The following is a 15075-nucleotide window of genomic DNA, read 5'->3' as shown; positions in this document are numbered from 1 at the left end:
CCTCCTGTGAAATTGCCTAACCAGAGGAGAACTTTTGCCAGAGTCAAAATGGAGAAGGGAGTTACTTACTTCCCTGAGACAGCGGGAAGTCAGTTTAAAATGACAGGCAAATCAACATTCACAGGAGATGGACCTGCTGCAATAATGACGCTACCATTTCGAAACTGGGTCCAATTTTCAAGGAGAGGGGAGAAATATTAAGGAAGCCACTCAGCCCATTGTATCCCTGATGGTATTTCACTGGAATGATCCCAAACTAAATGGAGCACCTTGCTCTCTCTCACCGCTGTGCATATCCAACTGTTTCAAATATATCATTGCAATCATATGCTGGCAGGTCCATGGATGATGTGAAAGGATGTGCACAATGATAACTTTAGCTCAGGCCCAGAAGGACTGTGGCTTGAGTTTATGCTTGAATCTATTAAAGCCAATACTGGAATTCCTTAAGTCAGAGCAGGTAGTCAGGATGGTTCCCCTCCTACTCTCCCACGGCCAGCAGACGACTGGGAGATGATTGACGTCTTGCTCTGTGCGGACAGGCAGCTGGCATGCATTGCTATGGATCCAGTGGGCAGGGTATGGTGAGGATGGCCCCCCCCCACCCCCTCCACCATTGTGGAGGGCGAGGCCACCGGCTTCACACAGTTAGCCTCTCCACACAAATAGCCTCAAACCACAAAAGTTATTTAAAAAGCAGTGAGAACTCCTCTCTCCCAGTGAATCACACAAACCACAAGTGATAGAAGGAGGTCTTGTGTTGCAGTGGGTAGTGTCCCCGCCCCTGTGTCCGAAGATCTGGGTTTCAGTCCCAGACCAGAACTGATTAGGAATAGTCAACATGGTTTTGTGCGTGGGAAATCTCACTGTCTCACTAAAGTGATTGAGTTTTTGGAGGAAGTAACAAAGAGGATTGATGAAGGCAGAGCGGTGGACATGATCTATATGGACTTCAGTAAGGCATTTGACAAGGTTCCTCCTGGTTAGCAAGGTTATGTCACATGGGATACAGGGAGAACTAGCCATTTGGATACAGAACTCGCTTGAAGATAGGAGACAGAGGGTCGTGGAGGGGCTGCTTTTCAGACTGGAGGCCTGTGACCAGTGGTGTGCCACGAAGATCATGCTGGGTTCATTGTTTTTCGTCATTTATATAGGAAGTATTGTTAGTAGGTTTGCAGATGCATTTGCAAAATTTATGGTGTAGGGGACAGCGAAGAAGATTATCTCAAAGTATAACGGGTCTATGGGCTGAGGAGTGGCACGTGGAGTTTAGTTTAGATAAATGTGAGGTCCTACATTTTGGTAGGGCAAATCAGAGCAGGACGTTTACACTTAATGGTAAGGTCCTGCGGAGTGTTGCCGAACAAAGCAACCTTGTAGTGCTGGTTCATTGTTCCTTGAAATTGGAGTTGCAGGTAGATAGGATGGTGAAGAAGGCATTTGGTGTGATTGCCTTTATTGGTCGGTGCATTGACTATAGGAGTTGGGAGGTCATGTTGCGGCTGTATAGGACATTGGTTAGACCACTTTTAGAATACTGGATTCAATTCTGGTCTTCCTGGTATAGGAAAGATGTTGTGAAACTTGAAAGGGTTCATAAAAGATTTACAAAGATGTTGCCAGGTTGGAGGGTTTTTACCTGTAGGGATAGGCTGAATAGGCTGGGGCAATTTTCTTTGGAGTGTCGGAGGCTAAGGGGCGACCTTGTAGAGGTTTGTAAAATCATGAGGGGCATGGATAGGGTGAATAGCCAAGGTCTTTTCCCCAGGGTAGGGGACTCTAAAACTAGAGGACATAGGTTTAATGTGAGAGGGGAAAGATTTAAAAGGGACCTAAGGGACAACTTTTTCATGCAGAAGGTGAGGCATGCATGGTATGAGCTGCCAGAGGCAGTGTTGGAGGCATATTTAAAAAGCATTTAAAACATTTAAAAGGCATATGGATGGGTATGCAAATAGAGGTACATGGGCCAAATGCTGGCAATTGGGACTAGATTTATTTAGGAAATTTGATCAGCATGGATGATTTGGACCGAAGGGTCTGTTTCCATGATGTACATCTCTATGATTCCATGACCTGGTGACCAAGGATAGTGCGTTCATAGAGTAGCAAAACAGGTTATATATCATCCTGTAATTCCATCCCATGTCTCCGTGGTAAGAGCAGGATCATCTCCTGTCCATCCATCAATGATGTAGACTGGTGCGCCATAGCTATGGCTTCTGGTGATAGGCTGATGATCTAATCCAGGAAATGTGAGTGACATAAAATGGAAGCATGTCTCCATCTCCCTCATGTACCTCTAGTCACAGGAAATCTAATATCAATTAGTACAAAGCTAAGTACTGAGACTTCAACACAGCAGAGAGAGAGAGAGAGAGAGCAAAAAAGAGAGACAGAAGGAGAGAAAGAGAGGTAGACAGCAAGAAAAAAAAATATGGCCAGGTTTGGGTTCCTGCACTTCAGTTTGAATGAATGAATGATTTACTTATTGTTGCTTGCATTTTACAGTCATAATACAGTAAAATACAGCGAAAAGCTTCAAAATTCACTGCAATCTGGTGCCATTTTGAATAGTTTAAGAATAAAAAGATACAACTAAAACAGAGTCCTGAGCCGGCTCATTAACGACCCCTGCGCTGCCACCCCTCCTCCACCGCCTCGCCACTGCCTGCGCTGTACCCAACATCAGAGTTGCCACTGGGCCCATCTCGCCAATGCCACCGTTGACGCCGGGGCCTGTGCTGAGCCCACGCTCACCCCGCAACCAGGAATCCCCGGCTCCGCTGCCACCTCGCCAACACTAGGAGTCTCCGCTCTGGGCCAACTGCAACCAGGAGTCTCTGACTCTCCTGCCGCCGCCACCTCGACAACAGTCCCGCTGCAGCCGCCCTCCTCCGAGATGTTGCCTTGCCGGCACCATCTTGAAAAATTCGCCACCTCCAATCGTTGGAAGAGCTTTGCCATCGCCAGGGCCGAACACTGGGAGAACATCCCTGCTGCTGCTGCCTCCAGTTACCACGCGACCCACGTCCACTGCTACCTTTTACTGCTGGAAAGAGCTGTCATTCTGTGCACGGCCAGCTCTAGCTGTTACGCCAATTTTACCGACTAACCCGCTGCAAAAGCCCCCAAAGAAAAGAAAAGTGAAGGAAAAAGAGGAGAAGTAAAAAGAAAAGGGGAAAAAAAGGGAAAGAAAACATGCGGGAGTGGTTGAGGCTGGGGAAAGAGACCACACATGTCTTCACTACTCCACTGCCATCTTGAATTGACTTCAAACCCAGCAGACAGGGGCAGGCAGTGAGAAGATATACTGATGCCCAGGATTGAGGGGCTCTGCATTTCAGTTTCAGCTGAATACAACCAAATCATTGATGCAGACAATGCCATTACATAATCCTTCTATTCCTAATTCTATCTGCTTCTATTTTAATCTAAACCCCAAGATATAATACAGCAAATTTTGTTTTAGCCAGCACTCTTGATAAACCTGCAAAAATTATATGGACCTCAAATACTGCAATCTACTGCGATGTCTGAGTATTTATGCTGCAAATAAAGTATAACAATGATGTGTATGCCCCCTGCATTACATTTCTGTCACTTACTGTGATTTTACATTGACTTTAGGAGGAGTGTTGATTTTATATAGATTGTTTGAGGGATGTTGATGTCTCTGATGTCTCAAAGCCTGGTTAGGGTTTCCTGTGTTATGTGTACCTCTTGATTATCCGGGATATTGGATTAACTGGCACTCTCCTGGTCCCAAAGGTGTTGGTTAATAAGAAGTTTGCTTGTAATAATAGATCACACACATATTTTTCATACTGTCCCTCAAAGAAAAATGAAAACATCTCCTTTAAGTGGCATTTCAGTTTTTCTTTATCACTCTTTCTGTTGCTTAACAGCAATTATATATTCACATTAAATAACTGTATTCTATACAAGTCTATTTTGATCACGGCATTCTGTTGCCTTTATATTTGCTTCCGACAAAGTTTCCACTATAATATTGTTCTTGCCAGACACATGGATGTTTTTTTTTAAATTGTATGGTTGCATCCTTAAACTTCAATGCAACCATCCTAATTTTTTGTCACAAAACCTCTTCAGAAAAAGATTGTATAAATAACAGACTTTTCAGAGTTGATGGTTAATTTCTGGAAAGTTGTTGGTGTATTTTTCATTCCAACTGAAGTGACTTTTGGTTGATAACGTCCATCTGGTGTTATAAAAGCTGCCATTTCTTTGGTTATATCAGTCTGTGGAACTTGCTAATGCCCTTTTAACAAGTCAACACTTGTCACGAATTGCTCGTGTCCAATTTCTCAATACAAACCTCCAGGTGTGGATTGAATAAGAATCTGCTGTAGTTAGTGCATTGACTTCGCGACAATCCATGGATGATCTTGGTGTTCTGTCCAATTTCAGCATCGTCATGACATGTGATCTCCAGACCCAGCTCAGTATTGTTATTGCCCATCAGTAACTTGATTTCTTCCCTGGTTTGAACTAACTTCTTTGGATTGAGTCGATAAGGATGTTGGTTCATGTGTAATGCATTTTCTACATTAACATCAGGTATTGTCAAAGATTTTTTTTTCCTAGCTTATTCACCCAAATCAATTTATGAGTCTGTAATGGCCTTTGCAAGACATTTCAATAGTTTTCTAGAATGCAGCATAATAGTTCATCTCACCATTTTAGTATTTGCGCATTATCGAATCTAATTACTGCAGGATCAACTATTGAATTTTCAATTTCTGATTCATCCTCCAAATGTTATTTCACTTCCTATGTCTTTCATCAATGTATATACACTTTTCTCCAGACTATCATCTTTGTCACAATACCTTTTGCATTTGATAATGTCCCATCCAGCTTACTTTTAATGGTTCCCAGAGACACCACTAACACCCCGTCTCCAGGCAACAAATTTCTGTTATTTAGCATTTTTAGCTGCTCTAGCTTTCATTATTTGTTGAGCATTTTGTGAATGTCTTTTGGTGAATTCACATGGTGTAGTTTGCTTCTCTTTGAAACTGAAACATACATTGGAAGTGTAGTCCCTAATCCTTGCTTTCTATTGTTTTATAATTAAATGGTCTTCTCACTTCATGTTCATGTAATAGTTTAAAAAGCCTCAATCCTGTGGGCTCATTTGAGGAATTCCTAGTAGCAAACAGTAACAAATGAATCCCTCTGTCCCAGTCATTGGGACATTCCTGAAATAAGGTCTAAATCTTCAAAGTTTGATGCCTTTGTTCTAAGGTCCCTTCAGACTGGGGATTATAAACTAAAGATCTAAATTGGTTTATTCCCAAACTGTTTGTTATTTCTTTGCATACTTGTGCCATAATATTTGAATCTTGATCTGATTTTATTTCCTTGAGTGAGCCATATCTTAAATTTTAAAAAAGTGAACTAACCTTTCTTCTACCCTTTTTGCAGTAATAGTTTTTGTTATGGGTCCTGCACAATCCACAAAGACCTTGCTAAATGGTTCTTCAAAATCTGCTATCAGAATTAAAGATGCAGGTTTAAATGATGGTTGGGATTCACCTGACAAGCACAACTGTCTGGCAAAATGTAACCACCTATTTATATAATCCAGGAGAATAACAATCATGTAGTATTTCATCCTGTGTTTTACTAATATCTAAGCAGCCTGCCAATGGAATTCTGTGAGCCACTCATAAAACTTTGTTATGATGCTCACTTGGAACTGCCATCTGAGGGACTACTGCCCACTCATCACTGGCTTTTGATTTGATTTGATTTATTATTGTCATGTATCTAAGTACAGTGAACAGTTTTGTTTTGCATGCAGTACAGGCAGATCATAACATACTGGCAGTTGAAGTGGTTTCTAGTTCCTCATTAACACTCAGATATTGGTTCTGATTCAATCAACTTCTGAGTAGGCTGTTTCTTATAGCTCCCAATTGCATTTCTACTAAAGATGAGTCAAATTTGTCAGCAATTTTCCCTTTTCTTCATTTTTTTATGTAAACTTAGAACAATTGTTTTAGATAACTGATTTTTAAATTTTTTTTCATGGATGCCACCTCTTCCTGTCTTACTCTGTGAGCCTGAGATCTAGTCGTAATACAATTAGAAAACAATGTAGATGTTCCTCCTGTGATATCTCAGTTTCTTTTACCTCTACAGGTTGCTGCAGCTTCCTCAGTGAGGTCAATAATTTTGAACCAGCCAAGTCATTGCCCAAAATAGAACCAATTTCTTCTGTTGGGATTTGTTCCACTATGTTGACCACAATTCTTCTACTTACTAAGTCACTCTTTATTCCAATTCCATATGATAAGGCAGGTTTGTAACCTCCACTTATGCCTAAAATTAATACTTTCTCTGTCATTAATCCCTCAGTAAGACAAATTGTATCATCAGCCAGTATCAATTACTGATTTGCTGCAATGTCTCTAGTATTTTTAGTGGTTTACCTCTTTGATTTGAACCACAAACAAGTACTTCTCCTCTTCAAACAAAATATTTAGAACTTACCTATAACTGAGGAAGAATTTTCTTGAATGTCTCAAGTAATCTCTCCCTTTTCCTACTCCTATTCATTTCCCAGTCTCAGCGATCCCATCTCACTCCCAACAGGGCCAAACCATCCCAATCCCAGAAGATTCAAATTATCACAGTCCCAATAGATCCCAGTCATCCCATTCCCAGCAGAACCCATCCCCACTCCCAACATAGCCAAACTATCCTATACACAACAGATACATACAAACCCAATCCCAACAGATGCAAGATCCAAACCATCTGAATTCCAGCACATCAAAAGCACCTCAATCCCAACAAATCCTGACCATTTCAATCCTAATGGCTCCAATTCACCTCACCTCAACAGGGCCAGATACACCCATCCCAACACATCCACGTCATCCCAGGTCAGCAGATGCAAATAATGAATGTCAAATATTGAAAGTATGTCCAATCTGGAAAATTGCAATCTCCCATTTACCAATGGTATCAGCATCTTAAATGAGATGAGTCAACAGCAGGACTCTCCTGGTACACTAATGAATTATTGTTATTGTCTGCATAAACTAAGCTCACAGATTGTCTGAACAAATCAGCAAGGAGGCACCAGGCAGCACGTAGGTGCATCTAGATCACTTGTAGCAAGATGAAGATTGCTGGATAAGCTTTTACATGATCTTCACATCCACTGGAGAAAGGCGACACAGCCTTCCACTCCATTACTCTGCCCCACTTTGCACTAGGTATAACTAATGTGAAATAGCAATTCCGGAGCTCAGCCTTAAAATAATCTTACAACGTGGGAGACCATATGCTCCATTACGGCTCTTTAACAAGGATGTCCAATTAGTTCCACATTCCTACTCTTGTCCCATAAACTTTCAAACACTTCTCCTTCAATTATTTATCCAGTTCCTTTTTGAAGGTGGCTATTGCATCTCATTCCCCCATCCTTTCAGACAGTATGTTTCAGATGGTAAAAGCTGTCAGTTATTGTCATCTGTGCTCTGCCAGTGGAAATCATTTCTCCCTACCATTTGCACTATCAACACCATTCTTTGTGCACTTTTGAATACCAATCCCCTTGGTTGATGTTAAAATGCCCACTTATGCATGGGTATTTCGGCTAAATGTGCGATGTGCAATGAATTTTGCACAGCAGCTTCCTGGCGAAGAGTTATTTAATCTGAGTGAATTATAAGCTGTCCGTAGAGAAACATCACTTCATAGTTTATCGTCTTGCCAAGAATGAGCTATATAACCCATAGCTGCAGCGCACAGTTCCCTTATATCCAATACTTGGGGAGCATAAGTCAAATTTCGCTGCATTCTTGTGTATCTTAAGAGTTGTTAAAATGATGGTCCTGTACATGATGAATAACGATATTAAATATAAATTAGCCCAATCATTTTCCTTTAGTCTGGTGACCTTTAATGAAAATAAACCTGGTGCTGACATATTAATAAAGAACTTGTAAGTCATTCCAATCATGGCATTTCATTAATAAGTAAAATTTTAAGAACAGAAGTGAACAGAGTATATAAAAAAAACTTCATGATCTTCAAGTATTTAGCAGTTCATACTGTGAATTTTTCATGTCTGTGTGTGTGTATGTGTGTGTGGATAGCTGTGTGCAATACACATTTTTGCATAGTAAATAAAAATGTAATTGTTAATCTTTTCTTTCTTTGTTTTGTTCCCCATGCACGTATTAGCATATTCCTGCTGAACATAATCTTGAATTTCTCAATGAACGAATCAAGCCCCATTACGTTGCTACATGCAGCATCCCAACTATAGCCAAGGTTTTCTGTTCTCTAGAATGGCTAATGTTACATACAGTACTGAAGCAGCTGCTATAGAGCGGGTGGAGTTGGCAAGGCAGGTGTCCATTCCAGTGCCATGGTCTAGATACTATTTCCATTGACCTCAGGCTGAGAAAACACATCTTCTTGAGGTTAGCAATCCACTGAGGAAGATAGTGTTCCTCCAGGATTGCGCTGGAGTTTCTAGGGATTAGAGGTTAATCTCCAGGATGAGTGCTGGGCATTAAACAGATACTTTCTCTGGCTAAAGAAGTGTTGTTGGTGGTAAAGAATAGGGTGTCTGAATGGATGCTTCTTCCCTGCCAATCTGATCTGCTCTCTTTCCGATAGTTGGGAGAAGGTGATGAATTTGGGGCCTGGGATGTGAGGCAATTGGAGGAAGGCAGTCATGTGATAAAATCTCCACATACACACACCACCAGAGGTGACTGCCTGCCAGGAATATCCCAGTTCCAGTGGGTGGACTCTCTCTGGAAGATAAAGTGCCAGGGCTTTCCATTGCAGGGAGCAGTCGACTAATGCAGGCAGAAGTTGACTGTCATTACCGGGGAAGATTGTCCAGGAATGCTGACTGTCTGGGAATGGTGTCTATCTGGAAGTAGAGTCACTGATGATGGGGACTGTCTAGGAATAGAGCCTGTCTCAGAAACTTCCTAGGCTGGGGAACGTCTGAGGGTAGCAACTGTCTGGCAATGGAGGCTGTCTGGAGATGGAGACTGGATTTGGAGACTGCTCATGTTGGCGGTCTTCATTTAAAGTATGGGATTTGAGATTCTTTTGTCTGCAATTGGTGCCCATCTGGGCTGTAGATTGTCTGGGGATAGAAGAACTGAGCTTTTCCTCCTATGTGTCGTGCTGGGATATTCAGTAAGGTCAGTGCAATGTAGAAAAAGACAGTAAACGTGTCTCACTGTCAGCCACAGGTTGGAGTTACTGATTTCTTGCCTAGATATTGAATGACATACTGCAATTAAATCCAAAAAGCCCTCATGGAAGGAATGCTTTATTTATCATAATTTCTCACCTGTCTTCACCTCCAGAAGTAATCCCTTAAAGCTCTTCTAATTCTGTGAGTTGTGTCATCACTGTTCCTTCTACCACTGGTACACTGGGCTGTACTGTATCTTATCAAAATAATTTACTAGAGCAACTTGTTACAGCTCCCTTTGACAGAGCTTTCCAAACCCGTGACCTCTTCCTCCTTGAGGGACAAGGTCAGCAGACGCTCAGGAGCAACTCCAGCAATAGACCATCCTGACTTAGAAATCCTTCAATGTCACTGGGTCAAAATCCAGCAACTGCCTTCCTCACAGTACTGTGGGCGTACCTGCATCCCAAGAACTGCAGTGTTTCAAGAAGACAGCTCACCACTGAATTTCTTCAGAGCTATTAGTGACAGGCAATAAATGCTGGGCTGGCCAGCACTGTTCCAATACCAACTGTGATTTTTTAAAATAATTATTCTTGCAAGTTTTAAACCACCATGTACAGTTGAAATAGAGATAGTTTTAATACCTGTAAACACCCAGAAATATCTTTTAAAAAGAAACACAGTTGATAATGTGCTGGACCAGATAATGGATATTTGTGCTGGGAAATGGAACACTTTCCAATTTGATTGTCCAAGGTCCCTGTCAAATATTCTCAATGTTAGGTGTAAGAAGCCATATTTGATGCAGAGATTGGTTCCCATTGTACTGCTTCTTCAGGGACTCCTATCAGATTGTCAGATGCAGGGTTAAGCCTACTGTCCTTTGCTCTGTGAGTCATTTGCATTGCCAGAGTTCAGGTTACAGGCAAAGCTCATCAGTAAGGTGAGAGCTACTCAGATGGCGATATGCACTGGCAGTGGAAATATGCTCCAGAGGATGTTCTCACATTGGTGCTCCCAGAGGAATTGCATCTGCAACATTCCCATGCACACGTGCACAGTGACCAGTCCAGAGAAGGTTAACTAGGCTGATACCAGGTATAGAGCACCTACTTTATGTGGAGAGGTTGAGTAGATTGGATTTGTACCCATTGGAATTTAGAAGAATGAGAGGTGATCTTGTTGAAACATACAAGATTCTTAAAGGATTTGACAGGGTAGATAGAGAAAGGTTGTTTCCCTTTGTGAGAACATCTAGGAATTTGTGGGCATAATCTCAGAATAGAGGTCACATATTTAAGACAGAGATGAGAAGGATTCTTTTTCTCTGAGAGGGTAGTGATTCTGTGGAATTCTTTACCACAGAGGGCTGTCGAAGCTGGATTATTAAATATATTCAATATTAAATATATTGAGATAGATTTTTAATCAGTAAGGAGATCAAAGGTTATAGGGAAAAGGCAGCAAAGTGGAGTTCAGGGTTATCCAATCAGCTACAATCTCATTGAATGGCAGAGCAGACTCTATGGACTGAATGGCCTACTTCTGCTCCTATGCTTTACGGTGTTATGCAATGTTTACACCAATGAAACACAACCTGATCATTGGACAGGACACTCTCACAGAACATTTCCAGTTTCTGTCACCTTTTCTTGAGTTGGCTATTTTAGCACCAAATTATTGGCCACCTTTGTCCTTCAAACTATATGGCACCCTAGGTAAAGAGCTGTGACACACAGATCAATTGGGAGAAAAAAGTAATTCATAGCCCAGGCCCCAGATAAGAAAATTCACAGTGTGACAATCTGGCAATGAGTGCAGATTGAAAGAATGCGACCCAGATAACACAGCCCAGTGTAACACACCATCGACCAGTCTACAATCACTGCTCCGTGGTGGATTTGACAGAACTATGTTGTCAATGTTTAAGTTCTTTGGCCCCATGCACAGGTACGCAGAGCAAGATTTTCCAAGCCAACTGTCTCAAATTTCTCAACACATTAAATAAAAATTTTGTTGCCTGGCATTTTGTTCCATTTTGAAAAAGCAGGAAAGTAAAGCTGAGCTGGACTGGCAGAAGAGGCCACAAGCTGGCTAGGTAGGCATTCATCAGCAAACATCAACACCGCAAACTCTAGTTCTCGCTGTGGGTCTGCTCTTCCCACTGTGCCAGTCAGCTGATTTCTACCATGGGCTGGACTGAACCATTCTGGCCTTCAATGGAACCCACTTAAATTCATGGGTAATGGGTCATCTAGTGGTCAAAGTGATGAAAACTTGGCCACCAGAAAGGGCAGTTTAAAAGAGAGAGGGCTGGGAATGTCTGAAAGGGAGGCAAATAAAAAAAACTCAAAATAAAAACACCACACTCAGATATGCAACAGAAAGTGTCCTGAATATCATGGATCAAGAGCTGGAAAGTGAATTTAGCTCAATCACCATTTCCCACACACATGGTCCTCTCCTGCATTTCAAATATTATAATGTTTTGAATATTTACCTAGAATGTTCACCTGATTGCCTTGAAACACCCACCATATATATATATATAAACACAGATAGGTACAAGGTAGTGAAAGAGAGAAAAAAAAATTCAATTTGTACTTTTCCATTTTTTTACAGTCCCTTTTTTTTGTACATCCATATATGTGATATTTTGTACAGCTTCTGCCGCTGTCTTGACTACAAACTAGAAAAAAAAAAGAGATCTCTGGCAGTTCGAAGCAGATAAAACCAATGTTGAGTGGATGGACCTGAGATTGGATGAAAATGTTGACCAGTCACGCTGCCTGCTGTCGAGAAAACAGAAAGACACTCATCGATAGGTGCCATCTCTTTTCCCCGTTGAGTTTTCATTTTAAAGTTTATTTTCCATGCAGTTACCTCTGGAAGAAGAATGTCATGCCATGAGAGAGCAGTGTCCGCTTCAGGAACAACAACATAAAAATGGGAGAGGCAAACAAAATAAACAACGAATTGATGTGCAGCCAATGCCTCAGGAATACTCGATCTTTGTCATGTGCCTCCTTCTGCATTGCAAGTGGACTTTCCATGAAGTGAGAATCCTATTGTCTTGTGGGTGGTTTTCTCCTCTCTGCTTCGATGTGGTCGAGGGTTGACTAGGCAAACCATCTCCTCCACCTCCTCGGGGTGGGGGGAGCTGGGGAGGGGTGGGGGAGTTGAAAGATATCCTCCATGTCTTTAAGAATAACTCCAGCTGCCTTCCCCCTCCTCACTGCAAGGGGGAAGCAGAAATCTCGAGTCAACGTGACATTCTCGGGAAGCTCTGGTCTTGTCGCTCTGTCTGTCTCTTTGTGTTCCCTTCCGTGAGGAGTTGACGCTAAGCAACCATTCCCAGAATCCACAGGCGATGAGATCGCTACCCCCCCCAACCCCCCCACCACCGGCCTCTTTCCCCCACCACTTCAAATCGCCCCAACCTGGCTAGGATCATATCTTCGCTTCTTGACATTTCTTGCAGTGTGCAGTAGGAAGCGGAGGTGGAGAGGAGAAAGGAAGAAGGGGAAGAAGAAAAGATCATTAGTAACGGTGCATCGGAACTCCCGGATGTGCTGCCCTTTACAGGCGAGCCCCTCATTCTAAAGCTTCAGATAACTGGCATAGTGGCAACGGCATTCCCCTGGAGAGGACACAGGGATACCAGGCAGCAGCTTTAGGCATTGGATCTCCAATCCAACTGAAATGAATGAGCCTTGAGTCCTCCCTGCACCATGCTGCCCACCTCAGTCTCAGTTGGGCTTAAATGGCAGATAGATAGGTGCTGGGACGGGTGAACGATGCATGGGCAAAAGTCCTTCTAATTTCCTGCTCCTCCCAGCCCACGCAAGGCACATCTAGTACATCTCACGGGTGCTAGATGTGAACCCGTGCCCTTCATTCCCATTGGCACAACTCAGAATGTCAACAGGGTCATGCCAGATTGGTAGATACCTCATCCCAACCTCCCCTCGCTCCCAGTCTCAAATTGCTCAGCAAAGCCACTTTTCTTTTTGACAAGTGAGTGCTGCCACACAACATTCGACCTCCCAGCCTTTGATTCGTTCCAAATTAAGCTTTAGACTTGAGGGGCCCATGTAGAATCAGAGCACAGCTGAGCAGCAGAACAGGCTAGTGGTCACACTTACACACCACACCTACTGTGACACCCTCAGAAAATGGACAGAGCCGTGACCATTGCACTTTAAGGGATTTACGGGATTCTGGAACTGGCGATGGCTTCCGGACTATTTTTTCCCCGCTCAGACTATAATCGGCTCTTGCCAGGCACTGGGCTGTCCATTCTCCCAGGAAGAAGGGGAAGGTGGAGGAGGAGGAAATGGTGGAGGAGAGGGAGGAAATAAAGCTTATTCCTTTATGAAAAAAAACAGCAAGACATCACAAAGCAATGGATATAGGGGCGTGCTCCAAACTCCCCAAAGTCTGGCTTGATGTGGGGCATATAAGCAAGGCCTCATGCTAAGGCATCTCAACCTATTGCTGTTTTCTCTTCCTTCCAAAACATGCCCAGTACCATTAGAAATGGCATGCAAAATGAACCTAAGAGAAACTAGTGATCTTAAAGTGTGTGCTCCCACACAAACAGTATATCAGAGGTCACCAACAATGTGGACAACTGGAAGTTAGCATACAGTTCCTCCAGTTTAACTATTAAGGCTACTTCTTCTCATAGTAATGAAAGCTCACTACTATAATGATATCTAGAGTTGCCAACTCTCCAAGATTATACAGGGCACTCAGGAGTTGAATACTGATCTCCAGAACACTGTTGCAAGCAACACAAGATAGAACGTGCTTGCCAAACCTATAATTGTATGCCTTTTAGCTTTCGTTTTCTTCAATCAATTTTACTCATCAGTTACAAACAACATACAGGAGTGGGAGTCAGTGACAGGAATAGTTGATTGACTGCTCATGGTATTCCAATAGACCCCTGAAGAGATGGTGTGCTTCCTAGTTGAAATCAGGAAGATGGTGTCCATAAGGATGAAGATGTTGGTTAGATCAATGGAGAGGGCTTTTTGAGTGGGGGGCATGGATTGTAACTTCCAGGAATATATGAAAGGAGAGTTGGTCACTCTAGGTACAATAATAATTGCAGGAGATTTGTACTCAGACATTAGAGACCTATTTAGTTACTTCCCTCCATATCTTGAGGTTTCCCTCCCAGCTAGTAGACAGTGATTGAAATGCCCTCACGTGGTTTGAGCATACAATTACATCTCCTACTCTTACTGTGGGTTTGGCCAAAGATAGCTAATTTTTTTAAACCAAGGTGCATCTCATCTCACAGACAAGGCAATACTTGTTCTTGATTACCATGATCAAAATACTCATTTGTTCCACAAGACACCCCAGTTGCTGCTTATTAATTGTTTTGTAATGGTGAACACGGATTCAGACCACAGAAACACCAAAGCAGAGAAGCCTCATTGGCAAACACATGGACTTTGTGGGGATTGTGCCAAGGTGAGGTCGCCGTATAAGAGAGAGTACACAATACTACAAACACCCAGTTACCAAACTCTCTAAACACCACTTACCCTACCTCCATTGATACCGCCCCAATGGTGGGGAAGCAAGTCATGCTTAATCCCGAAGGATTGCCTGAGATAGGGTCTCCCAAAGTGGAGGGTTGCAACCCCAAAGTGGAGGGTTGCAACCCCAAAGTGGAGGGTAGGGGGGTTCATCAAGGCTCCAAGCTCTGAGGCTGCAATAACCACCATGGTGTTCTGACTGAGTTCTAACATCTGTGTTTGTCCCCTAATAGACTGCTGCTGTCACAGATTACTGCACACACAGTCTCCTCTCCTTCTCTCAGTCTCCCCTTTCATAGTCTCCCACGC

At 42.7% G+C, this 15075-nt stretch overlaps 1 protein-coding gene across 1 annotated transcript in view; it reads right to left on the bottom strand.

Annotated features, from left to right (window-relative positions):
• Positions 1-3107: 3107 nt before the first annotated feature.
• LOC109929169 (disintegrin and metalloproteinase domain-containing protein 23) overlaps positions 3108-15075 on the bottom strand; it is a 157917-nt gene continuing 145949 nt past the window's right edge. Inside the window, 3 exon segments of the mRNA XM_048598692.1 lie at positions 3108-3122; positions 12448-12593; positions 12596-12685. Coding sequence (XP_048454649.1) covers positions 3108-3122; positions 12448-12593; positions 12596-12685 — 251 coding nt within the window.

This window comes from Rhincodon typus, chromosome 7 (genome assembly GCF_021869965.1).
Source record: "Rhincodon typus isolate 14 chromosome 7, sRhiTyp1.1, whole genome shotgun sequence".
In the NCBI taxonomy this organism is placed as follows: Eukaryota; Metazoa; Chordata; class Chondrichthyes; order Orectolobiformes; family Rhincodontidae; genus Rhincodon; species Rhincodon typus.
The sequence above is the reverse complement of the archived record's forward strand: the minus strand, read 5'-3'. Positions and strand labels throughout refer to the sequence as shown.